At 46.8% G+C, this 27,954-nt stretch overlaps 1 protein-coding gene across 1 annotated transcript in view; it reads left to right on the top strand.

Annotated features, from left to right (window-relative positions):
* Positions 1 to 21,013, top strand: part of RHOA (ras homolog family member A) — an 84,412-nt gene extending 63,399 nt beyond the window's left edge. Inside the window, exons 4-5 of the mRNA XM_006258188.4 lie at positions 2,742 to 2,872; positions 19,719 to 21,013. Of these exons, the coding sequence (XP_006258250.1) occupies positions 2,742 to 2,872; positions 19,719 to 19,892 (305 nt within the window). The 3' untranslated portion in view covers positions 19,893 to 21,013. The remainder of the gene's footprint in view (positions 1 to 2,741; positions 2,873 to 19,718) is intronic.
* The last annotated feature ends 6,941 nt before the right edge of the window (positions 21,014 to 27,954 follow it).

Here is a 27,954-nt window from a genome sequence, read left to right as displayed (position 1 = left end):
ACGGGGCTGTCCTAAGCAGGTACAAGCAGCCCCATGCGGGCTGTGAGCGGCTGCAGCGCCAGGTGCCGGCCACAGGGCAAGCAAGGGGCTGCTTTTTTCCCCAGTGCTCAGCACCAGCTAGTAACCCAGTTCCGGGCTTGCCCATCGGGGCTGCACTGCGGTGGCAGCAGCTGCAGCCCTCCCACTTGCCACGCTGGGCAATGTTTGCTGCTGCTGCCCACCCAGAGCTCACACCATGGTAGGCTGTGGTGAGGCTGCCACCACCGCCTCTAAGCTGCCCAGCGAGCAAGCTCTGGGTGGGCAGCAGCAGGAAATGCTGCCTGGCACAGCAAGCAGGGGGACTGCAGCTGCTGCTAGTGCGGCGCAGCCCTGACAAGCGAGCTTGGAGCCAGCACGGGGCCAGGTTACAAGCTGGTGCTGAGCACTGGGGAGAAAAGCCACCCCTCACCTGCCCTGTGGCTGGTGTCGCGCACTGCAGCCACTTGCAGCCCACATGGGACTGCCTCTGCCTGCTCAGGACAGCCCTGTGCGGGTTGCAAGCGGCTGCAGTAGGGAGCACTGGCCATGGTGCAGGGGAGGGGCCGCTTTTCTCCCGCGTTCAGCGCCAGCTCCTTTCCTTCCAGTGAGCAAGCGGTCGGGGCTGTGCGGTGCCCCCAGCCTGTACTGCGGGACTGGGGGGCACTGGGAGTAAGCAGGCGCGGGAGCACGGGGCCAGGGCCAGCAGGGCCCAGAGCAGGGTGGCAGGAGTACAGGGTCCTAGCTGGTAGGGGCTCTATGGAGCTGGGCCAACTCCCCCTCTCCCTGCTGGTGCAGTCCAGCCCAGCTCCACAGACCCCTGCCAGCCTGCACCCTGCTCTGGGCCACACTGGTGCTGGCCCTGGGACATCGGTCCCAAAATGGTGATCAGGGGGTGGGGCACCTGTCAAGGGGCAGGGCTACCCATGCAGCCCTCAACAGCTTGCCAAAACTGGGTAAGCAGCCCTCTGCCCAAAAAAATTGCCCACCCCTGTGCTATTCATCTATCTGTAGGCTCACTACTCTGCGGCCTGCCTCCCTACAGACTCCACTCTTGCCCTTTCCTGCTTGCCAGATAGCCCTGTTACTTTGCTGACTCGGCCAAGGAGGAGGGATTAGGGGACCCTGTCACACTCTTTCGTGACTCAGAGAGAGTGTTTCTTTCCTGAACTTCTAGCACCACTGCAAAGATTGCTACCATCTGAGCTATAGCAGTAGAACTCTGTTATTCCAGAAACAGTAGATAACTTCATTCTGGGATTGAACAGTCTTGATAGGAAGCTCAATCTGATCCGTCTTAACTTTGTGGTCCCATCCCCACCTGGAGAACTCTAGAATCCACTGTTCCATGTGGCGTCAACAATGGGGAAATAGAGACCACGTGCTAGATTGGAAGGGGGGGGTTGTTGGTCAGGTGCTTGGCCGTATTCTGCACTGCACTCCCCAGGCATTCTCAGTACCATGGCAGAGACACTATGGTAGCAGTGTACATGTGGCCTTAGAATGTAATGACCATGTATTACAAGGAAGAGAGGAAATGCTGATTACTAGCTTATTTTCTCAAAAAAATGAGTGAAATTTAATAGAAAAAAAATTCCCAAGTCTGAAGGCATTTCACCTGCTGAACATCAGAGGGCTATTTTAAGCAATGGAGGTATGAGAACTTCTGCAAGAAAAATCTGCAAAATCCTGTGTAATGAGAAGTGTTGACTATCTAAATAGGTAGGAATAATAATTAGTTCTACTTACAATAATGCACAGACTAGAGGAGGTAGGTCAGATGCATCTCTTCTCACTGCTCCTAGCTCATGAATAATAGCACACCCAGTGAAATAGTGGAAAATTCCAAATGGGTTAAAGGAAAATACTTTTTCATACATCTGTAGTTTATTTGTTGCTGAGGCTAAGAATTTAGGGATATGCAAAGAGTACATTTCTACAGATAGCAGAGATGTCTATGTATAACTAAAGCTAATGAAAGAAAAGGTTTTGAAAGAAATGTTACCCCTTTCACTTTGTGGCTTGAGCCAGCCTTTAACTTTTGGGGTTAGGGAAATGTTTCTCTTGGAACAAAGTATCCCATAACTGTCTACTTTTGGGGTTTCATATACTGTTCTTCATAGTATCTGACAGTGACCACTTCTAGGGACAAAATACTGGGGTACGTGGACTGTGGACTTATCCATATTCAGCCTTTGTTTTACTGAAGTCCACATTGTCTGGGGTAGCATAGATGCACTGGAGAAGGGAAATTCGTCTCTTCCAAGCCCTTCAGATGACAACCAGTATGGTCTGTTTGGTGGTAAAGTTGAGGATTTTCCTTGCTCTTTTTTAGTTGCTGTGCTTATTCCTTTGAAAGTTAGTAGTGATCACATTTATGCTTTCAATCCCTGTAAAAAAGATTTCAGAGATTTATTATCTCCATATGCTGGTGGTCAGAAGTAAACCCATTCTCAGTATTAAGGGATGGGGAGAAGCCCAAGTAGTAAGAAATAAATCAGTAATTAGCTATTTTAGGCATCTTTGAACATTTAAAACCACCAAACACAGGACTCTCATCTTGCTAATGCCAGAATGAGCCCATGGGCAGATTAGAAGCATTCCCCAATGCAAGAAAAAGAGATTATTAGAGTACAGCAGGATAAAACTAAGGCAGCAGAGGTGATATTGAAAAGAAAATTGCCCTAAACATATGAATATGCATGGTTCTGTTTATACTTTTTCAGAAAACATTCCAGAGAAGTGGACTCCTGAGGTGAAACATTTCTGTCCCAATGTACCTATCATTCTGGTAGGAAACAAGAAGGACTTGAGGAATGATGAGCACACAAGACGGGAGCTGGCCAAAATGAAGCAGGCAAGTTCTGTTCTCCTAGTTTTAGGATGTGACAGATTTTGTTGTTTGTACTAGACTGCTTTCCAGGGACATCACCTCCTTCAATACTGAACCAGTATTATTTTGTCTTCAATTTTTTTTTTTTATGCAGCATCATCTTGCTGTGTGATAGATCTTTTTATCTGCCTTCTTCTGCATGCTTTTACATCTTGCTAAGTTGACTTGTAGCAGAACACATTGATGTTTGAGGGTGGACAGAAAATAGCGTTAATTTGAAGTGTTTCAAATCCTGCTCCAGTTGAAAGAGCTTCAGATTTGGAGTGTTTTAATGTTGTTCATATGTACAGACTTCTCCCATCTGAAGCACCTCAAAATGAGCCTGAGGCCATGCTGTGGCAGAACTCTGCAGCGAGGGGTTGGAGGGTAGAGATCTCAGCATGCCTTTCAGGCATGAGTCTGTAGAGGCTTCTAAAGTTTGCCAAGTACAAAAAGGAGAGCTGACTGGCTGTCTACTACCCTACTACCATTTGTGCTGGATGGCTGCTGCCTCTGAGAGCCTGGTCAATTTTGGCTTGGAAAGGCTGATCACTTGCACCAAGAGGTGCTTTTTGTCTTCTTCTAGCTTAAGGTGCCAGAAGATAGATAGTGATGTGGCACTGTGACTGAAGCCCTGAGATTGTGCTTCACCTGTGGCAAGTTAGGGTGTTCTTGGTGTTTTGAGGTGCTGTGCTTGGTTTGCATGAACAATGCTCTTGTATATTTTAAGAATAAACCAGACAAAGACTTGTGTAGGCTGATTTGGACAGCGGATGAGCCTGTCTTGAACAGGGGATTGGACCTCTTGTTGAGGTCCTTTCAGCCTTGCTTTTGTATGATTCTATGAAAGTTGCTTCATTAAGGTGTGTGCTATCTGGTATGCACCAATGCCAACATGCCCAAAGACAACAGCATGCAGAACACCATGGTGGATGGCCTAAGCCAATAAAATGAGCATCAGTTGGTGGGAATGAATAGTCCAAGAGACCTGGAATGAAAAGTAGAACTTTGGATGAGCTGAGCCCCCTTCCAGGGGATCTGTACCAAGCTGGCCCTATCACCTTAGCAGCAAGTTAGCTTCCTGAGGGCATCCATCACTGTGAAGAAGCACATGGCATGGGCAGGTCTATAATGGGATCACCTATACAGGAGTTATTCTGTCCCATCCAAAGGTTGCTGGTACTATGGTTTCTTTACATCGCAAACCTGCAAGAGGGCATTGCTAGATATGCCTGCATGGGCTTTCCCAACCGCAACAGGGCTGTTGATGGCATCCACATCATCCGGTGTTCCACCCAGCTATGAATATATTAACTGCAAAGGGTTCTCCATCATGCTGCAGGGAGTTATAGACCACTAGAGACTGTTTGTACACATTATTAGCAGCTGGTTGGGTAAGGGCCACAATGCTAGTGTCTATAGAAACTCCACCAAACCCCATCTGGTGTCCCTGATGACCCAGAGGAAGTTTATCTCAAGGCATTCCCAAATGGTTCTGTCACGTACACAGTAACTCTGTTCAGGGCCTCCGACAGAGGCCATAACCATTTTGAGACTCTTAGCCAGGGCTTTGGTCAGGTTTTTGCAGTTAGTACACAGGAGCAATACTAGGCACCAGTTCTTAATGTGAGCAAGACTCCTTTTCTTGGGCAACAGTATGAGGATTGCATGCCAGCACCTGACCTATAGTATTTCATTTTTGCTGACAGGATCACCCTTGAGGATCTCCTGAAAGGTGTGGGAGCTCTGGGCTGAGAGGTAGAGAGGGAATTGAGTGACTGTTCTCATCTCCATCATTCTACTTGCTAGTCAGGTACCCAGTATACCTGCTTTTCCTATGGCTCATGAAGCCTTATATGGGGTATTTGGAGGCCAGGAAGGAACTGTTTAATAACTGGCTGAGAAGCTGCTGCCTGACCACTGAATAAACCTTGAGGCACCTCAAAGCATGGTGGAGGGCACTGAGGGGGCACATGAGTGCCACTGAGTGCTCTCTGCATCCTAGATAACATGTGCAAGGCAAAAAGGGAAGGCTTTTAAGAGGCTGAGGGACAGAAAGGTTGGGACTTCGAGGACCACTACACAAGTGGAGGCCAAGCCCCTGTGGTACAACAGCTGTAAAGGAGTTCTTATTAGAGACACCCTGGCAAACCATTTTCAGAAGATCTGGAACACTGAGCAGGATTGGGACATGACTGAGTAAGGAACGAGCAAGACACAGGGCATAGTGGTTTCTTTGTAAAGCAACAGAACCTTTTATTAAACAGGGCAAATGGTCAAAATCCTCAATGCTTTCTGAAGTAAACTCAGAAAAAGTGCTTTACAAATGAGGGTGTGGGGAAGGGAGAAACTGGAAGTGCTATGCCCCTAGCGGTTTGGGAAGAGGAAAGGATAGCACATGAGCGAACTGTGGCCTGTCAGAACTGAGGTGTCTGAAAGAGGCAGGAGTGGGAGGAGGTCCTTTGGATGTGGTGTGACATGGGATCGTGCCTCCACACTGACCCAATAGGTTGAAGGAGCTTGATCCCACATTCTTGACCCATTGCCAGGTAAAAAATGGTCCAGAATTTGTGAGGTGAAGGTAAGCTGCTCCAGATCCCAGGTGCCTGACTTTTCCATGAAAATCAGAGTCATGGTACTTGAACCCAAGTGGGAATTAGGACCTAGAACCAAGACGGGAAAGGGGAGCAGTACAAACCTGGAATAGCTATAGGCAAACCATATCTGGGTTGTGATTGGGAATGTACCCATGCCTACTTACCAGGGTCCTGGTTTTGGGCTCGCTGTGAGGACAGAGGGAAGTTCTAAACATGAAAGCTTGGGGAATAGAAAACAGCATCATAGAATCATAGAAAGTTAGGGTTGGAAGGGACCTCTGGAGGTCATCTAGTCCAACCCCTTGCTCAAAGCAGGACCATCCCCAACTAGATCATCCCAGCCAAAGCTTTGTCTAACTGAGTTTTGAAACCCCCCAAGGATGGAATTTCCACCACCTCTCTGGGTAACCTGGTCCAGTGTTTTACTACCTTCTTAGTGAGAAAATTCTTCCTGATATCTAAACTAAACTTCCCTTGCTGCAACTTCAGACCATTGCTCCTTGTTTTCTCATCTGCCATCAGTGAGAACAGCCTAGGCTGCTATTAAATCCCCCCTCAGTCTTCTCTTCTCTAGACTAAATAAGCCCAATTCCCTCAGCCTTTCTTCATAAGTCATGTCTCCCAGCCCCTTCACCATTTTTGTTGCCCTCTGCTACACTGTCTCCAATTTGTCCACATCCTTTCTATAGTGAGGTGCCCAAAACTGAACCCAGTACTCCAGATGTGGCCTCACCAGTGCTGAACAGAGAGGAACAATCACTTCCCTTGACCTACTGGCAGCACACCTACCAATGCAGCCCAGTATGCCATTAGGCTTCTAGCAACAGAGGCACACTGTTGGCCCATATTCAGCTTATTGTCCATTGTAACCCCCAGGTCCTTTTCTACAGAGCTGCTGCCCAGCTAGTCAGGCCCCAGCCTGTACTGGTACATGGGATTGTTCCATCCTAAGTGCAGGACTTTCTACTTGTCCATGTTGAACCTCATGACATTTCTTTTGGCCCAAACCTCCGATTTGTCTTGGTCACTCTGAATCCTAGCCCTACCCTCCAGCATATCTTCTACTCCCACTAGCTTGGTGTCATCTGGAAGCTTGCTGAAGGTGCACTCTATGCTATCTTTAAGGTCATTGATGAAGACATTGAACAAAACTGGCCCTAGGACTGACCCCTGGGGGACTCCACTTGATGCCAGCTGCCAACTAGACATCAAGCCATTGATTACTACTTCTCTGAGCTCGATGCATCAGTCAGTTTTCTATCTACCTTATAGTTCATCCTGCCCATACTTCCTTATCTTGCATGTGAGAATGCTGTGGGAGACCGTATAAGAAGCCCTGCTAAAATCATGATACACCACATCCACTGGTCTCCTTGCGTCCACAGAGCCAGTCACCTCGTCATGAAAGGCAGCCAGGTTGGTCAGGCATGACCTGCCCCTGATGAATTCATGCTGACTGTTCCTAATCACTGTTTTTTCCTCCAAGTGCTTAGGAATGGATTTCTTTGAGGATCTGCTCCATGATTTTTCTAGGGGCTGAGGTAAGGCTAACTGCTCTGTAGTTCCCTGGATCCTCCTTCTTCCCTTTCTTAAACACAGACACTGTTTGCCATTTTCCAATCATCCAGGTCTGCTCCTGATCACCATGAGTTTTTAAAGATGATGGCCAGTGGCTCTGCAATCACATCAGCCAACACCCTCAGCACCCTTAGCCATCTGGCCCCATGGACTTGTACACATCCAGCTTTTCTAAGTAGTCCCTAACTTGTTCTTTCAGCACTGAGGGCTGCTCACCTTCTACCCAAACCGTGCTGCCTGGCGCAGTAGTCTGGGAGCTGACCTTGCCTGTGAAGATGGAGGCAAAAAAAGGCATTGAGCACTTCAGCCTTTTCTGCATCCTCTATCACAAGGTTGCCTCCCCCATTCAGTAAGGGACTCGCACTTTCCCAGATCCTCTTGCTACCAACATATCTGTAGAAACCCTTCTTGTTACCGTTCACATCCCTTGCCAGCTGCAACTCCAATTGCACTTTGGCCTTCCCGATTTTCATCCCTGCATGCCTGAGCTGTGCTCTTATATTCTTCCCTAGTTACTTGTCCTAGTTTTTACTTCTTATAAGCTTCCTTTTTGTGATTCAATTTACTGAAGAATTCTCTGATAAGCCAAGCTGGTCTTCTGCCATACTTGCTTGTTTTCCTATACATTGGGGTGGTTTGTTCCTGCGCTTTCAGTAAGGCGTTTTTGAAGTACAACCAACTCTCCTGCACTCCTCTGCCCTTCAGTCTGGCTTCCCAGGGGACCCTGCCCATGAGTTCCCTGAGTGAGTCAGAGTCTGATTTTCTGAAGTCCAGGGTCCTTACTCTACTGCTCTCCATCCTTCTTTTCCTCAGGATCCTGAACTCAGTCATCTCATAGTTACTACTACCCAAGTTGTCATCCACTACTACATTTACCACCAGTTCTTTCCTCTTTGAGCAGCAGGTCAAGAAGAGCATGGCCCCTAGTTGGCTGCTCCAGCACTTGCACCAGGAAGTTTTTCTCAATACTCTCCAAAAACATCCTGGTTTGCCTGCGCAATTGCCCTCCCAGCAGATATCAAGGTGATTGAAGTCCTCCGTGAGAACCAGGGTCTGTGATTGGGAAACTTACGCTAGCTGTTTGAAGAAAGCTTCATCCACCACTTCCTCCTGGTCTGGTGGTCTGTAGCAGACCCCCACCATGACATCACCGTTGTTGCTCTCCACTCTGATCCTAACCCAGAGACTTTCAACAGGCCTCTCTCCAGTTCCATACTGGAGCTTTGAGCAATCATATGTCTCTTTTACATAAAGTGCAACTCCTCCTCCTCTTCTCCCCTGCTGATCCTTCCTGAACAGTTTATACCCATCCAGTACAGTCCTCCAGTCATGTGAGCTATCCCACCAAGTCTCTGTTATTCCAGTCACATCATAGTTCCATGGTTGTGCAAGGATTTCCAGTTTTTCCTGCTTGTTTCCCAGGCTCTGCATTTGTGTACAGGCACCTGAGGTAACTAGTTGATTACCCTGATTTCTCAGGAAGTATGAGAGTACCTCCCCTGTTGCCCCCTCCTACTCGCTCTTCTTCCAGGTCTCCTGATTCCCCACCTAGCTCAAGGCTTTGGTCTCTATCCCCTCAGCGATCCTAGTTTAAACTAGGTTAGTGAGGCTGTCTGCAAAGACACTCTTCCTTCTCTTCATCAGGTGAATGCCATCTCTTTCCAGCAATCCTTCTTCTTGGAAGAACATCCCATGGTTGAAGAAGCCAACTCTCTGCTGATTACACCACCTGCACAGCCAGGTGTTGATCTGCAGGATGCACCTGCTCCTGCCCAGGCCCTTTCCCTTGACTGAAAGGATCAACAAGAACACAGCCTGAGCCCCAGACCCCCTCATCCTTGGACCCAGAGCCCTGTAGTCACTCTTGATAAGCTCAGGGTCTCCCCTGACAGTATCATTGGTACCCACATGGATGAGCAGCATGGGGTAGTAGTCAGAGGGCCAGATGATGAGCCTTGGTAGTCCCTCCATGACATGTCAGATCCAGGCTCCAGGCAAGCAGCAGAGCTCCTGAGACCACAGGTCAGGTTGGCAGATGGCTCCCTCTGTCCCCCCCCACAAAAGGGTGTCTCCAACCACCACCACCCATCACTTCCTCTTGGTGGCAGTAGTCTTGATCCTTCCCACCTTGGTGGGGCCTGGCCTGTCTTCCTCCATCAATGGAACATGCTCCTCCCTCTCTGCTGCCAGGGCTGCATATCTGTTCTCCAGTTGAACTGCAGATGGAGATGAAGATCTCTGCTTGCTGCCAGAAGTCACAGGCCTCCAGCTTCCACCCTCTTAGGTATCCATGTCCTCTCTCTTCTTTAGAACTGTGTTTGGCATTTCTTCCTCCACAGTCCCAGAGGTCTCTTCCACCACTGAATTGATGAACACTTCATGGCAGAGGATGATTTGGAGCCTTGCCACCTCCTCATGTAGTTCTCTTGCTTGTTCCCTGAGAGAGACCACCAGGAGGCACCACTCACACCACAGGCTCTCCCTGACCTGGCCATCACTGGAAGGAACCTGCAAGCCACAGTCCCCACAGCACCAAACCTGGACCTGGGTGGAAGCCTTGATGGTGAGCGGTCCTGCCTGGACAGAAACCTCATAGGTGCAAGCAGAGGCAGTGGCTCTGGCATTGCGATGTCCTCCAGGCATTTCCCAGGGTCTCTTAATCTGCCTTCTCTTTGTTACGGCTCTTTTTCCAAGCAGACATTCCCTAGTGAACTGGCCTGGAACTGGCCTGTTTATTTCTTGTTGGCCCCAAAGGGTTCCCTTTTTTTCTGCTTCCATATGCCAGGCTGAAAGACTTGCCCCTCCAAAAAGGTGGGGAGGGCCCACGAACCAGCCTAGGAACTGGCCTGAGAACTGCTTGCAAACTGCTTACCTTGTTTGCAGCTCCTGGTCACTGGTTCCCTGGTTATTGGCTTTATGATGATGAGGCATATGGCCCAAAACCTGAGGAATGGAAGTCTTCTTCTGGGTAGGGGTTTGTTGGTGCTGTTGAGGGTGTCCTTTGAATGGGGTGTACTTCTGTGGGGCTCCTACTGGTAGCCATGGTCCTGGTTGGGTCTTATGGGGCTGCTGTTGAAACTGCAGCCCAGACACTTGATATTGAAATTTGGGGAGGGTAACTGTCTCCATGGTGCATGATAGGGAGTGGGGGTTGGACAGCATAAGCCTGTCCCTAGTGAGGCACTGGTGCAGGGTGAGAGGGGGTGGGCACTCCTGGCCATGGCCCTTGCTGACACAGTATACTGTGGTACTGTTGGTCTTAGACTGACGGAGAGGGTACAGCTGAAGATGTTGTGGGGAGGAGAAGGGGGAAGCAGCATGGAGAATTCGCATAATGCTCTCTCTCTCTACCTGCTGAGTTTCCACATCAAATGGGAAGATTGCCAAACACACCAGCATCCTTGCTGAAGCCAATATTACCAGCATTGAGTCAGTGATCCTCAAACACCAAATTTTCTGGATGGATATTGTGTGCAGGTGCATGACTCAATTCCCCAAATAAGTGCCTAACTCCCATTTTAGTAACAGCTTGAGATTTCACAGTGGCCAGAGGTAACACTGCAAGGACACATTGAAGGCATACCTCAAGAAAATGGATGCCAACATCAAGAGTTGGGAGGAGCTAGCTGCCAACCAACTGTAATGGTGCCGCATCTTTAATGAACTGGTAACTTTACCCATTTTGAGGTAAAGTGTCTTGTCCTTGAAGCAGAGAAGAGAGACTGGAGGAAGGAAAAGGAGAGAACTCCCTGAAGCCTACTCTCACCTGTGGAAAGACCTGTGACTTCTGTAGACAGATCTGTGGCTCTGGGTTTGTACTCTAAGTCACTTCAAGGCCCATCAATGAGCTGTGGTAGAGATGATCCTCAAATCAAGGGATTCCAACAATGATGACCTTCCACATGTGGCTATAAGAGTGTGTGTTTTTACCTGGAGGCTGTCCATCAGCATCTCTATAGTCTGACTTACCATGCCCACTGCCTTCCCCAGTGGCCTCAGCATTTGTCCTGGTCTGGGATGGTGTACAACTGTTTGGGAGATGTCTCGCCTCAACAGGTCAGTGTGTTGGTCTTGGTGGAATTCCATCTTGACCCTCCACTCAGCAGCAACAACTCTCCCTTCTGATGATGCCAGTAGGTCTGCCAGATCTCTTTGCTCCATCTTCTCGTCCTCTGCCAGTTGACTCTGGATTGCAGACTCAGTCAGTGGCCTCGGGATTTCCATGTTTACTGATGCAGGAGCTCCACGTGGAGCAAGTTGTGTACCTTGTGTTAAACTTGCAATGCTAATATAGTGACTTGCACCAGGGATTCCCCATATTGTCTTCCCTAATTAAATGAATGCTTTGTTCTATGTTGCTGTGTTTTGATATATATGAGTCTGTGGTAAAGATGGGAATTATTCAGGTCAGGTCAGACTAACCTGTCTATATATGCTCTTCTGTTGCTGGAAGAAAAGCTTCCTCCTGGATAGGGCAAGCCTGCTTTGGTGGCTCCTAGCAGGGGTAGGGGGGAGGCATTCCTTTCAATGGGAGGTGCAGGCTGACAAACTCTACAACTGAGGTTCCAGCATATGTCATTGCATGGTTGGCAAGCAATTAAGAATGTCATTGACTCTTTCCTTGCCTCAGGACTGCATCAGAACTGCTGCAAACACTTTGTGGGACTAACAGGTTCCCAGTGTCTCTCCTATCACAGTTGCTAACTGGTCACAACTGCAACAAAGCAGTCTTTACTGAAGTTCTGTGACTGCACATTCCCCAAGCCAGCAAGCTAACCCAGCACCAGCATCACCTATCAATTCAGCGTACCCAACCCCATGCCACTAGATCCTTGCCACTGCAACAGGAACCATAGAAGCATGTTTGCTGCTGCAGCAGTAAGGATTGCTGACTTGACCTGCAGCCAGAATACCATTTCTGGGACATTTGAAACTTTTGCTTAGCAAGAAGTGTCTGCAAGGACTGCCCTCACACCTTTTTGCTGTGTGAAAAATGCACACCCTTCCTATTTTCTGATCCCAGCAATACAGGATTGTGAAGATGGATTTCATAGATGTTAGGGTCAGAGGGGACCTCAGTAGGCCATTGAGTCCGACCCTCTGCCCTGGACAGGAGAGAGCACTCGAGTCAGACAGCCACAGCCAGGTGCTTGTCCAGTCTCCTTTTGAAGACCCCTGAGGTAGGGGAGAGCTCCATTGGAAGCCCATTCCAGATTCTGGCAACCCTTACTGTGGTGAAGTTATTTTTAATGTCCAACCTAAATCTGTTCCCAGTCAATGTGTGACTATTGTTCCTAGTTATTCCAGTGGGTGCCCTAGTAAATAGAGCATCTCCTATTCCTTGCTGCCATCCCCTGATGAATTTATAGGCAGCCAGATTTAGAGGGGGTTGACATTAGTTGCATTTCCTGTGTTCTGAGTGTGTATGCAGTGTGCTATATGAAATTTGACTGTAGCTGTTGTGTCTCCATAAAGTTTTTTCCTCCTTTTCCTGGTTGTGGTGATCTGTTGCTGTTGGGAATTAGGTATGGAGAGGAGTACAGTCTGCTGGTGAATATAGTTCCTCTGTGTGTGCATGCACTTGCATACTCTTCCACCCTCTGCTCACTTGGGCAGTATTTCTCTTTCTGTGCGGTATAGGGAACTGGTTTTGGAAAGGCATGTATGATTCCCAGGAGGACATAGGTAGTCACTTTGTGACGTTCTGTGCTGAGATTGGTATGGAAGGGGGTGATGGCAGGATTCCCACAACCATCCCAGCCAGGTGAGAGGCATCCTTTCAAATAGCAGTAAGACTACTGTGCCAGGAAGGAAGAGGAGAGTGTGGTGGGGGTTGGCGACTCCATTCTGTGGGAGACGAGTACCAGTTTATTTCCCAGGTTTGGTGTCCCAGGAGGTGTGCTGCTTGTCTGGAGCCCATAATCAGAATGTTACAAAGATTGTCAGAGCTCTTCCATCCCTCGGGCAACTACCCTTTCCTGCTTATCCATATAGACACAGTTGATACTGCCAAAAATGACACTGAGCAAATCAGAGGAAACTGAAGCTTTTGGCTAAAGGATTAAGGAGCTTGAAGCACAAATGGTGTTCTCATCAAGCCTTGCAGTGGAAGGCAAGAGAACAGGCAGAGATGGTCATGTAATGGAAGTAAACGCATGCCTGAGTCGTGTTGACGTGAAGGTTTTGGAATGTTTGCCAATGTACAGCTTTTTGAGGAGGAAGACTGCCATAAAGATTCATAGATTTCCTAGACATTAGGGCTGGAAGGGACATTGAAAGATCATCAAGTCCAGCTGCCTGCCCCAGGGGCAGGAAGTCAGCAGGGGTCATAGGATCCCAGCAAGATAAATATCCAAATTTCTCTTGAAGGTGTTGAAAGCAAGTGCTTGAACCACCACTGGCGGCAGTCTATTCCAGACGTTGGGGGCTCGGACTATAAAGAAATTCTTCCTTATGTCCAGCCTGAAACGGTCATGGAGGAGTTTGTGACCATTTGTTCCTGGTGAGCACCCCTGATAAACTTATAGGCGGCCACCAGATCACCCCTGAGCCTGCGCTTTTCCGGGCTGAAGAGTCCCATGGCTCTCAGCCTCTCATAAGGTCTGTTTTCCTGACCTCTGATCATGCGTGTGGCTCTTCTCTGGGCTCTCTCAAGCTTTTCCACATCCTTTTTTAATTGTGGGGCCCAAAACTGGATGCAGTACTCCAGCTGCTGCCTCACCAAGGCCGAGTACAATGGGAGAATGACATCCTGGGATTTGCTTGAGAAGCATCTGTGGACGCAAGCCAGTGTTTTGCTTGCTTTATTAGCTGCAGCATCACACTGCAGGCTCATGTTCATCTTGTGGTCAGTCATGACCCCCAAGTCCTCCTCGTCTGTAGTGCTAGCCAGCGTAGCACTGCTGAGCCTACAAGCATGCTGCGGGTTTTTCTTCCCAAGGTGGAGAACCTTGCTTTTTTTCTGTGTTAAACACCATCAGGTTCTCATCCGCCCATTTCCTGAGCCTGTCAAGGTCAGCCTGGATCGCCCTTCTATCCTCAGGTGTGGATGCTTTCTCTTCCCCCCCCCCCCCCCCCCCCCCCCCGAGTTTGGTGTCGTTGGCAAACTTGGCCAGTTCCATCTGGGACCCGTCTGACCAGAAGTAGATAAGATCATCTTGGCATCATCTGGTCCAGCCTAGTAAGGAAAGCTTTAAACTAGGTTCTATGGGGGATGGTGTGGCAACAGAACAAGAAATAAAGAAGGGAGAGGGCTTTGTAGTTTCCTCTGACTTGCTCTGTGTTGTTGATTTGCTCGATGTCATTCCTGGCAGTATCAATTGTGTCTATATGGAAGAAGCCAGTCAATTCTGGGATAAGGCCAGAGAGCCCCATGACAGCTTTAAGGGATGCCAGAGGGAAAAGAGTAGGTCAAAATGCAAAAAACTTCTAATGTATATATACGAATGTGAAAAATCTGGGAAAACAAATAAGATGAGCTGGAAGTCATAGCCTGGAAAAGAACTATGAACTGATTGGCATCGCAGAGACTTGGTGGAACAACTATATTCTGTTTCAGAAGGACACAGTTAGGAGAAAAGGTGGTGGCATTGCCTTACATGAAAAATACACTTCTATCCTGGTTCAGGAGGCAGAGGGTAAATCAGAGTATATTCAGCTGAAGATAAGAAATGAAATGTGCAGTACTGATATAATGGTGGAGATGTTTTATAGACCAGGAAGTCAGGAAGAAGAGGTGGATGAGGTACTTTTTCAAGGTGACAAAATTATTCAACAGTTATGAGATTGTACTGATGAGGGGCTTCAATTTTCTGGATACCTGCTGAAAGAATAATACAACCAAACATAAAATGTCAAGCAAGTTCTTAACTTTTGTGGAAGACAACTTTCTATTCTAGAAAGTTGAGGATACAAGGGATCTTGTCTCAGATTTTGTCTTGATCTATAGGGAAGAATTAGTGGAGAATGTGAAGGTGATGGGCAACTTAAAAGAAAGTGATCATGATATGAGAGAATTCAAGACCTTGAAGGATAAAGGGATCCAGGAGAGCTGGATGTTTCTAAAAGTTACTGTATTGGAATTCCAACAAGATGCTATTCTGGCATCATGGAAGAATAAGAAAAATGTCAGGTGACCAATATGGCTGCACAAAGAGTTTCTAGGATACCTCAAAAGGAAAAGGAAAGCATACAAGCAATGGAAAGATGGGCTGGTAACCAAAGAAGCGTACCAGGAAATAGCAAGAACTTGCAGGGAAGAAGTCAGGCACACAGAGGAAAAAATTAACTTTACTTGGCAAAGGAAGTTAAAGAGAACAAGAAGAGGCTCTGGAAATGTTGGCCCAAAAAGAAACACCAGTAAGCTATGGATCCACTGGTAAGCAGTCAGGGTGAACTCTTAACAGAAGATGCAAAGGAGACAGAGGTGCTGAAAAGCTACTTTGACTCAGTGTTCACAGAAAAAATAAGCTCCAGCCAGACAACAAATAAGGATTATTTGGATAAGGAAGGGGACAAGTTGAGGGTTGTGATTAGTGAAAGAGATGGTCAATGATCTTTTACTGCGCTTGAATGAATTGAAGTCAGGACCTGGTGAACTTTGTCCCAGGGCACCAAAGCAACTGGTCGAAGAGATTTTGGGCCCTTGACATTAATATTTACCAAGTCATGGGAGACAGGCAAGGTACCAGAGGACTAGAAAAGAGCTCACATAGTGCTATTCTTTAAAAAAGGAGGACTTTTGGAATTCTGTACTGGTTAGCCTTCCCTCAGTTCCTGGGAAGTTATTGCAATGTATATAAGTAGGGACTGGTTTAAATTGTGATTTTGCATTTTTCATAAAAATCACAAAATTAATTGAATTAATCACAAAATCACCACCAACAAGATAGCTGGTGCAGGCTGGAAAAGCATTCCCCAGCCAGCAGCAAAAGCCTAGCATCCCAGGGGAGGGGGGAAGGGATTGCAAACATGATAATGGGAGGAGAGAATTTGGGAATGAGTAGGGGAGGGGCTGTTTGCTCCTCTGGGCAGGAAAACTTGTTGCTACTGCTGTTCCTGCCTCTTCTGGTAAGGATGGGGGATGGAGCTGTGGGCTTTTCAGTAGTGATCAGAGGCCTTGGGAGCAACGTCTTTGCTGTTGCAATTAAACTTGGCCCTAAACCTCAGTCACTCGGTTGGTCGAGGGGGGGGCATCATGATCTGGGCACAAAAATGGTGGCCCTCACCACAATCTGGCCATGATATTAGTGAACTGGGCCTGCAATTTAAAGCAAGCCCTAATCATAAGGCTGTCCACTTGAAAGGATCTAGAGGATAAAAGTTTGATCACAAGCAGCTAGCACAGATTTACTAAGAACAAAACAGGCCAAACTTGATCTCTGTAACAATATACAGTAAAAGCTCTGTTATCCGGCATCCATGGGGAATGGGGGGTGCCAGTTAATCAAATACGCTGGTTTTCTGAGAGTTATAATCATCTCCAGCCTGGTGGGTTGGAGGTGTCTTTGCCTGTTCGGGCTGCCGCTCCAACTGCTGCATCCGGTGCACCAGGGCTTTTACTCCCTGGCATCAGTGACACAGAGAGGGGCTCCGTGCAGGCTGCTTTGCCCCAGGCCGTGGTCCACAAGAAAGAAGTGGGACTCGGCTCGCAGCAGCGAAACAAGAAGTGCCATGGTGAGACAGATGCCGATTAATAGAGCATTCTGGATGGTAAAGTGCCAGATAACACAGCTTTTACTGTATCGAATTAGGTGGATGAAAGGAATGCAGTGGATATAGTTCCGTGGGGCTCATCCTACAGACATTAATTGCAGTTAATGGTACCACTCTTCCATCATCACATTTCCAGACCTGTGGGGAGCCCCACAGGCTGGATGGCATGGCCCCATATGCCAGATCATGCTGGCACATAGTTTGTCAACCTGTGGTACGCGTACCCCTGGGGGTACGCAAGACACAGGCAGGGGGTATGCAGGTACCCCAACACTCTCTCTCTCTCTCTCTCTCTCTCCCTCTTTTCTTCTTTTTCTTGCCCTCTTTTCCTCTCAAAACTATGGCAAAAAATTTGATGTGCCACGCATTAAAATCCCCCAGTAATAATTTGGCGTTCAGCCCTCCTAGTTTTGGGCAACATCACTTCCAGCCCAGGTACATACTTGAGTTGTGCACCCCGGTATAAAAGGTGGCAGCCCTATCCACACCAGATCAGACATCTGTCATATCTCTGCCCTTCTTCCAACATATAGCATGCATTAGTCTGTAAATATAAAATCCCCTGGAAAATTGAGTGTTGGGGTACTTCTTAAATTTTTAAGAAGTCCGGTGGTACTTGCTACTTAAAAGGTAGAGAAACACTGTGCTCGCTAGTGTGCTGGATCATACCTGTAGACTGACCTTGTACACAGGATCCAGCCTGCAGACCAGCTCCCATGCCTGCAGGGACAGATAGGTTGACCACCACTGGTACAGTGTATTTGGACTTCAGTAAGCCTTTTGACAAAGTCCTATATGACTTTCTTATAAACAAGTTCGAGAAATGTATGCCCGATAAAATGTGTATAAGGTGTACAGACAGCTGGTTCAGTAATTGCAAGCAAAGGGTAATTACAAATGGATTTATGTTAGAATAGCAGGAGGTCTTGAGTGGAGTTCCAGAGGCTTCTCCCCTGGGCCTGACGCTATTCAACAGGTTAGTGATTTGGATGCTGGACTAGAGAACTTCTCGAGAAAATTATTGAACAGGAAATGATACTAGGGAAGATTGTGAACATGCTAGAAGACAGGAGCATAATTCAGAATGATCTTGATAGATTAGAAACTGAGCTAAAGCCAACAGGATGAAGTTCAGTACTGAAAAATGCAAGGTGCTGAACCTTGGGAAGAATCACCAAAAACACTGTCAGGCAGGAACAAGGTCAGAGCAAGGCTGGAGGCAGGGCAAGAGGGTCCAAGGCAGAAGCGAGAGCAGAGCGAGGCAGGGGTTCAAGACAGGAGATCCAAGACAGGAGCAGGACTATTGGAGTCTGGCAAGGAGGGGTCCATAGCAGAAATATTAGGAGTATTGTTGTAGGGACGAAGCCCCACAGGAAGTGGAAGGGTTTTGTAGCCCTCCCATCCAGACTTTGTGAATTCCATTGTTCTTCCTAGGTCACCTGCTCTACTGTTAGGTACCTGGTGGAAGGTGCCAGGCTCAGCTGGAGTGGCTCAGCATGGCTAGTCTCCTAATAGCTCTGCAGCCTGGTCCTCTTGACTGCAGGTGCCATGAGTTGGGGTTTGAATCCTAGAAACATGATGGCAGTTTTCAAATATCTAATGGGCTCCCATAAAGAAGGGGGAGAACACTTTTTTTCATTGCTGCAGAGAGTAAAATATGGACCAATGGCTGGAAGCTGCAGCCAAGTAGGTTTAGATTGAATATTAGGAAAAACATCACTGTTAGGATTATGAGGCAGTGGAAGAGACTGCCTAGGGAAGTTGTGGACTTTCCACCACTGGAGGTGTTCAAGAAGAGGTTGGACAGTCACTGATCGGGGAATGGTTTAGGTGTAGCTATGCCTATATTCTACTGTGGGTAGAACAAAACAGGTTTTTAATAATATATTTGCATGGTTAAAATCAGATACTAATTTGGTAAATATAGAAATTAAAGCCAAAGATTGCTCTGTTGTACCTGAATGTTTTTCTTTTGCTGCCTCTTTTATAAAGGGACCTTGTTAGAGGCTCTAAGTGATCATTTTAAAAGCCTTCTTAGGCAGGGGTGTGCAACCTATGGCCTGCAGAGTCATTTGAACCAGCCAGCAGATGTGGGGCTTTGGCAATATTCAGCGGCAGGGAAGCTTTGGAGGCTGGTGCTTTTTTCGCGCTGGCACAGAGATGCAGCAGCTAGGTCCTGGTTCCTACCCATCCACATTTGATCCAAATAGGGTCATTCTAGCCTGCAGCCTAAAAAGGCTGCCAACCACTGCTCTTCCAGGTTCCTGATACATTCTTTTAAAAAATCATATTTATCTTTCATCTCATAACTGCTAACTTATAGATAGCCTAGTGCCACAATTTGGGGGGCTATTTCCATGAAATTAGTTTAGTAGTATGGAAAAACCAATACCACAAAAATATATGCAGTAAAATAGAAATCTGGATAATGGTAACCAAACATCCAATATTTGGATAATAATTGTCCACAAAAACTGTATCATTGGACTTTCTTTTTACATGTTAAGACTCTGATTTTTTGTTTACTCATTAACAAAGCAGATTTTATTTAAGATAATTCCTGTAACACCCTGTCTGAAAAAAGGGTCATTGCCTGGCAGGAGAATACACTGTCTAACATGTAAACTTGATTCTCTTATGAAATGATGTTTACTTTAAACAAAGTAACAAGTCATTTTTTTTTTTTTACTGTTAGTAATCTTTTTTTGTAACTGTTAATGGTTATTGTTACTACCAGAGTGAAGGAAAACTTGTTTTTATATTATCATGAATTAATCCATATTTTTAATCCCCTAAAAAACATCACCTTAGAATTAGAATCTAAATGGGATACTAACATAAATTAGTTTTCATTTATAGAAAAGCTACATCATGATGAAATGAATGCTCTTTTTAGATTCAATTTTGGACTTATGATTTTCGTTTGATTTTGTGTTGTACAGGAGCCTGTAAAACCTGAAGAAGGCAGAGACATGGCAAACCGCATTAGTGCATTTGGATATATGGAATGCTCTGCAAAGACCAAAGATGGTGTGAGGGAGGTTTTTGAAATGGCCACTAGAGCTGCTTTGCAAGCCCGGCGTGGCAAGAAAAAATCTGGGTGCCTTCTCTTGTAAAGCATGGCCAGAAGAAGATGGCCAAGGCAGCCCCCTGCACTTGAGTAATTTTGAAGTGCTGTTTATTAATCTTAGTGTAAGATTACTGGCCTTTTTCATTTACCTTTAATTTACTTTTAAAAAATCAAGTCATCTTGCTACCAGTATTTAGAAGCCAACCATAATTTTTATAACAGTCTACATCAAATTTATCTGTGTACAAAAGGTTAACTTTAACATTCCTTTAACAAACCTTCTCTGCACTCACACAATATGCCAGGCGCTAATTGAAGGCAATTTTCAAACTTGTTTCTTTCTAGAAAGAGAAAAAAGATGGTAATAGAGAATTGAAATGTAACTACTTTATAACTAACGTCCTCTTCTAATTGAGTACAACAGCTGTATAGCTGCATGTGGAATTCAGACAAACGTCAGTGCTGTCACATTTAGGAAAGTTGGATTTTCATCTAAGGTATAAAACAATAGGTATAATAATGGGTCTAAGGTATAAAACAATAGTTTGAAAATGTGATCACCCTGAAAAGTCCCATCCAGCTATTGAAAAGCAACAGTTCTGTGGTTTCATGTTAGTTACCTTTTAGTTGCTGTGTAATTAGTGCCACTTAAATGTATGTTACCAAAAATAAATCTATTTACCCAGGCCTAGATGTAGTATTTTTTGTATAATTGGACTTCCTAATGCTGCTACTTGTAATCTCTGTGTAATGTGTTATGGTTTTTTTTTAAGAAACCGTATTTGAAAATAAAGTTTGATGGAAAGCAGCTGATCTTTCTCCCCCACCTAAACTCATTTGTTTGTGACTGACCCATTTATATGGTTTAAATTATAATTTGCACACCCAGGAAGACATTATTCCATGAACTTCCAGCACCTGCCTAAAGAGCCAAGGAAAGGCAGTCTGTTCATATTCAAGGCAACTGAACATTTCAGAAGCTTCAAGACAACTAACTGCTTGACCCAGCTTCAAGGCAAAAATGCAATGTTTTGTCATTTGTTTGTTTGGTTACTACCTAGCATCCAAACTCCCAACCTGTGAACTTCTTGATGTTCTGCAGGCAACTGAACTCTTCTGTATTTTCCATTTTCCAATAACTAGTAGAATAAAGGCAGTTTTCTAAGCTCCCTGTATCCTGGTGTCTGTATTCGTCTCACTGTAGGCTTTTTGGGATGCACCTGGCCTAAGGCCTCAAGATTTGTCAGGCTGAGACCAAAATCCTAAGTTTGAAATATACCAACGGTTGCAAGCACTTTCATACTTTTTCCGGATTGCAGCTGTGGAATTCCAGCATATTCTCCCTGCTCTCCAGTGCCAGTAAGTGAACCTGAAAGTGACTGTTGCACTGAAGACATTTGGCTGATACTCTGGTTGAAATAAACTCATGCTTTTCTGCATGTGAGCAGAAGGTAGGGTTTAATAGTAGGGATGCACCAATAGAGATTTTGGGGGCTGATACTGATAGCCAGTTTTTTAAGGAGGTATACTGGTCAATACTAATCCAATTTCCGATACAGCTGCATGCAACTGGTAAGTCTGTTGCGGTGAGAGGGGAGGGAAGGGGCATGGGGAGGCAGCCCTGTGGTGAGAGAGGGAGTGGGGCATGGGCTGGGGCAGGGCCTGGGGGAGATGCTGCTTGGCCAGGGTGGGACAGGCGTGAACTGGCTCATGGAGGGGGGGCGAGTTGAGTCACCGGGGGGGGGGAAGCTCCCACTGCTGCTTGCACCCCGGAAGGGCATGGGGGGGCATGTGCCCCTGGATCTGTGTGGGGTGGGGCAGGCTGGGGTTGAAGCTGCACTGGGCTCTTCCTTGCAGGGCTGGGCCATGCTACACTTGGGGTGGGCAGCGGCAGTGCTGAGAGTGGGGCTATGGAGGGGGCTGTAGCCACCCCAAATTTTTCCATAGCCCCCCCATAACCCCTGCTCCCAGCATTGCTGCCACTTGCCCCAAGTGCAGACCTCAGTCAACACCTTCCCCTACCAAATCTCCAAAAGAGCCTGGCGTAGCCCCAGCCTGCAACTGCAGCCCCCCCAACACAGATCTGGGGGCACACGCCTGCCTGAGCCCTCCTGGGGCTTATGCAGTAGCAGGAACTTCCCTGCCCCGCACCGCCCAGATGAGCCGCGGCTCCATGCCGGGCCCCAGCTTGCCAGCCCCTGCCCCACTCTCTCTCACCATGGGAAGCGCTGATCTGCCTTCCCTGTCCCCTTCCACCCCAACAGACTTAGCAGCTGGACGCAGCTTGTGGGCTGTGCTTCTCACTGCCTGTGTGCGGTGCTGCAGCTGCACGCATGCAGGGGCATTTATCAGCCAAATTATTGGCCACATCAGGCCAATTTCCAAAGCAATCAATTTTCTTTATATTGGTGCCAATCCCATATCAGACCGATGTATTGGTGCACCTCTAGTTGATACATAACCAGGAAGGAGGAATACTTAATGTATTTTGTAGTAGGAGCATATCTGAGTGCTGCTACTTAAATGTGCCTCAGTATGGTAGTTTCCTTGGATATACCACCTGGCTGATGTTCACCATACATGACCACTAGAATAAGTGGAACATTTGAAATGCGCTCAGCATAGCATTAAAACCTATGTGCCATTTAACTTGAAGGTGCCCACCACTGTGCTGTGCCCCAAGGAAGAGTTCTAGTGTAGATAGACACTGGAAGTTGGACAGCTCTGATGTATTGCATCAGGGGTTGTCAACCGAGGGAACGGCTGCGCACCACCCTATGCTGCATGTCCAGCTGCCGGGGGTACACTTACTAAAAAAGGTTGAAAACCCCTGTAGTATATCATTAGGCCAGTTCATGGCCATAGAAAACAAATATAAATCAATGCTTGTTAGTGTTCCCCAGTGCTACCACCACTGGGTTTCTGAAACTTCCTTCTGCACTCATTTCACAAGAAACTCAGAACGTTCTGGAATTGTCATTTGTCCGTGTTGCTGCTGTGTATGTGGTGACCATGGATCTGGGTTTTCCATTTCCCATGGAAAAATGGAGAAAACCACGGGTTTCCTGGTTTTATCAGAGAAAACGCAGATTTTCTTTTAGCAGAGAAACCCATGGATTTCCCCCTTTTCCAAAGAGCTCTGCAGGATGGCTGAGTTGCAGCCTGCAAGAGATGTTTGCAAAAAGGATGGGAAAACCACAACCCTGCCTGGAGGGGCAGGGAGAAGGGGAGGGGGAAGGGCAGAGCCTATGGCTTTTAGCCAGTCACAAGGCCTAGGTCAGGCTTGCATTCCTCCTGGGGCCTGTGAACTGGTAAGTGGGCCTTTCAGGGAGCTGGAGGGTTGCAGGGCAGGGCAGGGGTGGAAGCTGGCTGAGGGAGTGGGGAGGTATTGGGGAAATACACAGAGTGCCTGGCTGGTGCCTCCATGTGCAGCTTCCCTTAAGTGCTGCTAGAGCTGCCTAGGTTTCACGTGCCCCCGACCGGGCACTCCAGCCATGAGTGGGGAGATGTGGAGCTGGCCGGGCACTCCGGCCGTGAGCAGGGAGGTGTTGGGGGAATACGTGGAGTGCCTGGCCAACTCCACATCTCCCCGCTCGCGGTCGGCGTGCCCAGGCATGGGTGTAACCTAGGTGGCTCTAGCAGCCCTTAAGAAAAACCACACATGGAGGTGCCAGCCAGGAGTGGGGAGATGTGGAGCCAGCTGGGCACTCAGTGTTTTTCATTCTAAGGGGGCAAAGGGGACCTGTGCCCCCAGATCTGTACGGGGGGCAGTCTGCGTACTCAAGCTTCTGGCCTGCTTCCCTCCTGTGGGGCTGCTATAGGTCCCCAAGGAAGACCCGGTGCAGCCCCACTGTTCCCAGCTGCGCCAGGATCTCCTTGCCCCCCCCCCCCAAAACCGCACCTCCTGCACCAGCCGCTTCTCTCAGTGCAGCTCCGCATGCAGCAGGCACATTGCTGGGGCAGTTGGTCCCTCTTGCTCCCCAGGATTGTGCACAGCTGCTGGGAGCCAGCCCTGCCCCATGCCTTAGTCGGCAGCAGTGGGGGAGCCGGCTCCATGCTCTTGCTGCAGCTGCCTTCTGTTGGGGGCAGGGAGCTGCGGACCTGGGTCCCTGGTCCCATAGCCCTGGCAGATGGGGGGCCCCCTCAGGCAGGGCAAGGGAGAAGGGGCTGTGGGTAGGGAGGAAGGGGCACGAGCAGGGTTGGAAGGCTGTTGTGGGGGCAAAGCGGGGCATCAGCAGGGCTAAGGAGGCTGTGGGGGGAAGTGAAGGGCACCAGTGGGGGCAGGGGGTGCTGTGGGTAGCCTTGAATTTTAATCACAGGTTTTGGGGGGTTTATCAGAGATTTTGCGGGTTTTCTTATCACGGAAAACCAGGATCCCTGGTGATGACATCTTGAATATCAATTGTACAATATAGAGAAGGGAGAATTTGCACCAAGAAAAGCCTATTAAATTTTAATTTGAGAGAAACATACTGTGACTTCTTAATCAAATACTGTATATATTTGCACATCACATGAACCTTTTCCCAAAAAGTCACCCCCCCCCCAAAAAAAAACAAAACAAAAAACAAAAACCAACCCAAACAAACCTGGGGTCTTAACTGAGGAAGCTGATTTCTCTGTCCAGAACAGAAGCACCCTGCTTTGAAGCACCAGCAGCAGGATGTTGACTGCCATGGTCCCTGTGCTTCTCCTATGGCAGGTTAAGGTGTTGTGTCTTGTATGTCAGGGTTCATTCTGTAGTTCTGCTAAGAGGTTAGACAGTGGATTTATGTAAGTGGATAGGGATGATGTTGCTTGTGGCAGGGGGTTGGATTAAATGACCTATGGAGGGTCCTTTCCAGCCCTACTTCTCTATGATTCCTGCTGCAGCTTTGATACTTGCTCACAGCAGCAATGACATTTCTGTTCAAGTAGCTGAAGGAGTCAGTTGACTTAATGGCTTATTGTTCTTTACTCCACAGACATTAACATTCATCTCTTCTTTTTAATTGTTGCACTGATCAGGTTAGCCTTTCTTCTGGCATTATTGCTATTTTTTAGCTACTTCTGGTCTTTCTTATATTTCTCAGCTTTTCAAACTGTGTTTTGCTCTTATCAAAACTAGATCCACTGATGGTGATCAGTCTTTAGCAGCAGCTAGAGTTTCAGTTTTTAGTTAAGCAAGAAAGGGAGAGAGTGAAAATTTGGCTTTGCCCCGTTGTATGTAGCCATAACTCTGGAAAAATCTTTTTTTTTTTCATTCTGCCTTCCCAAAAACAAGGGACATGTTTAATAAACACATGAGGGCATGTGGTATGTGAGAAAATATGGTATTCCTACAGCAAAGGGGAAAGATCCCTAAACTGGAAGAGACAACTAGAAATAAAAAATGTTTAAGTGGTGTTTAAATCGCTGGTGTTCACTGAAAGCAGAAACTGAGAAGAGTTGCAGAACACCTTCCCCACAGCTGATTACATGCCAAATCACTGCCACCCCAAACCAAGATTATTAATAAACCAGGTTTTACCTGCTATGGTGTCTGTCACAGGGATTATACCAGCTCTTGTCTTTATACCTGCATGTGTGATAGTTTATACAAGTAAAAGGTATGAGTAAAGATTGTCTTTGTCCTTTTTTGGCTTGAGTTATTTTGGAAGCAGTTTATTCAGCAGGGGTGTACGCCAGCTGTGGGTGTCAGTTCAGAGGTGGCACACCAAAATGGTAGCCACTGGGGAACCTGCACCACAAGGGCCATTGGAGCCAATGTGTGGGGAGCTTGTGATGTTGCAGCAACAATAGCTGCTAAAAGTGAAGTGAGCTAACACTGCACCAGGTAAGACTCACTTGGCACAACACCCCCCTGTGCTCTGCCTGAGATGCAGAAATAGGTATGCCTGTGTTCATGATAAGCTGCAAAAAGCCACTTAATAATAAGTGTCTAGAGGAGAAGTTATAGCAATGCACACAAGTCCCCTGACTGTCACAAGCCACAAACCTCAGCCAGAATCCATGAGAAAGCCTAGGATTCCCATAACTGCTGTTTGAATGATATAAGTGTTTGGGTATCCCACTGTGACTTGTGTATAAAATCTTCTAGGGTACTTGTACACATGACGGGGTTTAAACCTCATTAAATTAAATAGGTTTTATTACATTTTAAAAGATTTATTTTAAATTGGTGTGTCAGTGTTTACAGGTGACAGCCTTTAAATTTCATTAAGCTCGGTGCGTAATTCCCAGTAAATTACAGTAGGGGGAGCCGCATAACAATCCACCCTGCTGCTGTCTTTGGTTCAAAATTACAGCAGGGGGGTCATTTAAATCAGTAATCCCCTCCCAAAATGCACACCCCTGCAAAGTCAGGAATAGGAATCCCCATGCTAAGCTGCGGTCATCACCTCCCCCCCACCCAAACCACATGGACTCTCATGCCAATCTGCTTATAAAAGAAAACATGCCACAGCTGGAAGGAACTGTATGAATTTAAACCTTTATTTAAACTTTTTTTTTAATTCCATTATAGACACGATTGTCATAAAAATAAGAACCCAGTCGTTTCATAGATGTTTTGGGTCAGAAGGGACCTCAGTAGATCATCGAGTCCTACCCCCTGCCCTGGGCAAAAAAGAGCGCTGGGGGCCAGGTGACCCCAGCTAGGTGCTTGTCTAGTCTCCTCTTAAAAGACTTCCAAAGTAGGGGAGAGCACCACCTCCCTTGGACACCCATTCCAGATTTTGGCAACCCTCACCGTAAAGAAATTTTTCCTAATGTCTAATCTAAATATGCTCCCCGTCAGTTTATGGCCATTGTTCCTAGTAACCCCAAGGGGCGCCCTGGTAAATGGATCATCCCCTATTCCTTGCTGCCCCGCCCCATGAATTTGTGGGATGGGATGAGATGCGAAGGGTTATCCTACACCTGGATGTGTGGATGCAATCCAGGAGTCCGGGCTTCCAGGCCACTCTTCTGTAACCTGCTGGATTTCCCTGTACCTGAATGGGTGTTAGAAGGCAGGCATCTGGGTTCCCACATAGTACCCACTAGACCCCATTCCCCTGGCCAACCTCCCTCTGACCCCACTGTCTTCCCAGAGCTGGTTGAAAACCCAGTTGTCCTAGCTCCCAACCATGCCTTGCTCCAGCTCATCAGACCCCACTCTCCTCTCAGAGCTCCAGGGCCGGAGCCCCACCCTGCTCTCATTCCCCTCACATTATAAATAAAAATAAAAACATACATTAGGAGAAGTATAAAAATAAATTTACAGTATAAAAAGTAAAAAATGTAAAAACATAACATTTTCTTGTTTCTTATTAAATAATTAACCACAGTAAATAAATAATTAAATAACCTCAAAAACCTATTCTATATATGCTATTTATACTATTCTGTTTATACTCTCTTATGTTTATAGTCTATTTATATATCTACTTCTATCTGCAGTCTATTTAAATATCTATTTCTATTCTAGTCTATCTTCATTTATGTTTCTATAATATTTATATCTCTATAATACTTATACTTCTATTTATATTTCTGTTTATTTTCTATAATTTGTCTATCTTCTATCTTCTACTGACTTCTTATTCATTATTCTCTTCTATTTCTGATCTTCTAAGAGTTCTGCAGGTGAAGAAAGAAGATGATGACAGGTTTTGATTCCTACTGCCAAAACCACCTTCTTTACCTCCTGCTTACAGGCTACAAAGTCTCTGGTGGGAGATTTCTGACATTACCTATATATGCTGCATCCCAGGTGATATCTTGGGGGGCGCATCTGGCAGGCAGTGTCCACTGTGTATTGGGTTTCTGGAATGCAATTACAAGAATTAGGAAATTAACTCCAAAATATTAAAGTATAAACATATGCCAAGGTACACCCCCTCAACTGCAACCTTACTATTGACTGGTTCTGCACCTCTCCTAGTGTTGCTGCAGCTGCTGGTCCTGGTTGATGGGGGCAAGGTGGGGGGGAGGGGGAATGACCATGTAAATAATGGGTGGTGTATTATGCACCACCAGGATCACCATGAGGTACCATAATACTAGCACAAGGGTGGAGAAGTTTGCAGTTATTCCCTCAATGTTTGTTCTATCATTCATGGACTACATTTCCCAGCATCCCTTGC

The sequence above is a fragment of the Alligator mississippiensis genome, chromosome 12 (genome assembly GCF_030867095.1).
Source record: "Alligator mississippiensis isolate rAllMis1 chromosome 12, rAllMis1, whole genome shotgun sequence".
NCBI classification, from domain to species: domain Eukaryota; kingdom Metazoa; phylum Chordata; order Crocodylia; family Alligatoridae; genus Alligator; species Alligator mississippiensis.
This window is presented reverse-complemented; position numbering and strand designations above follow the sequence as displayed.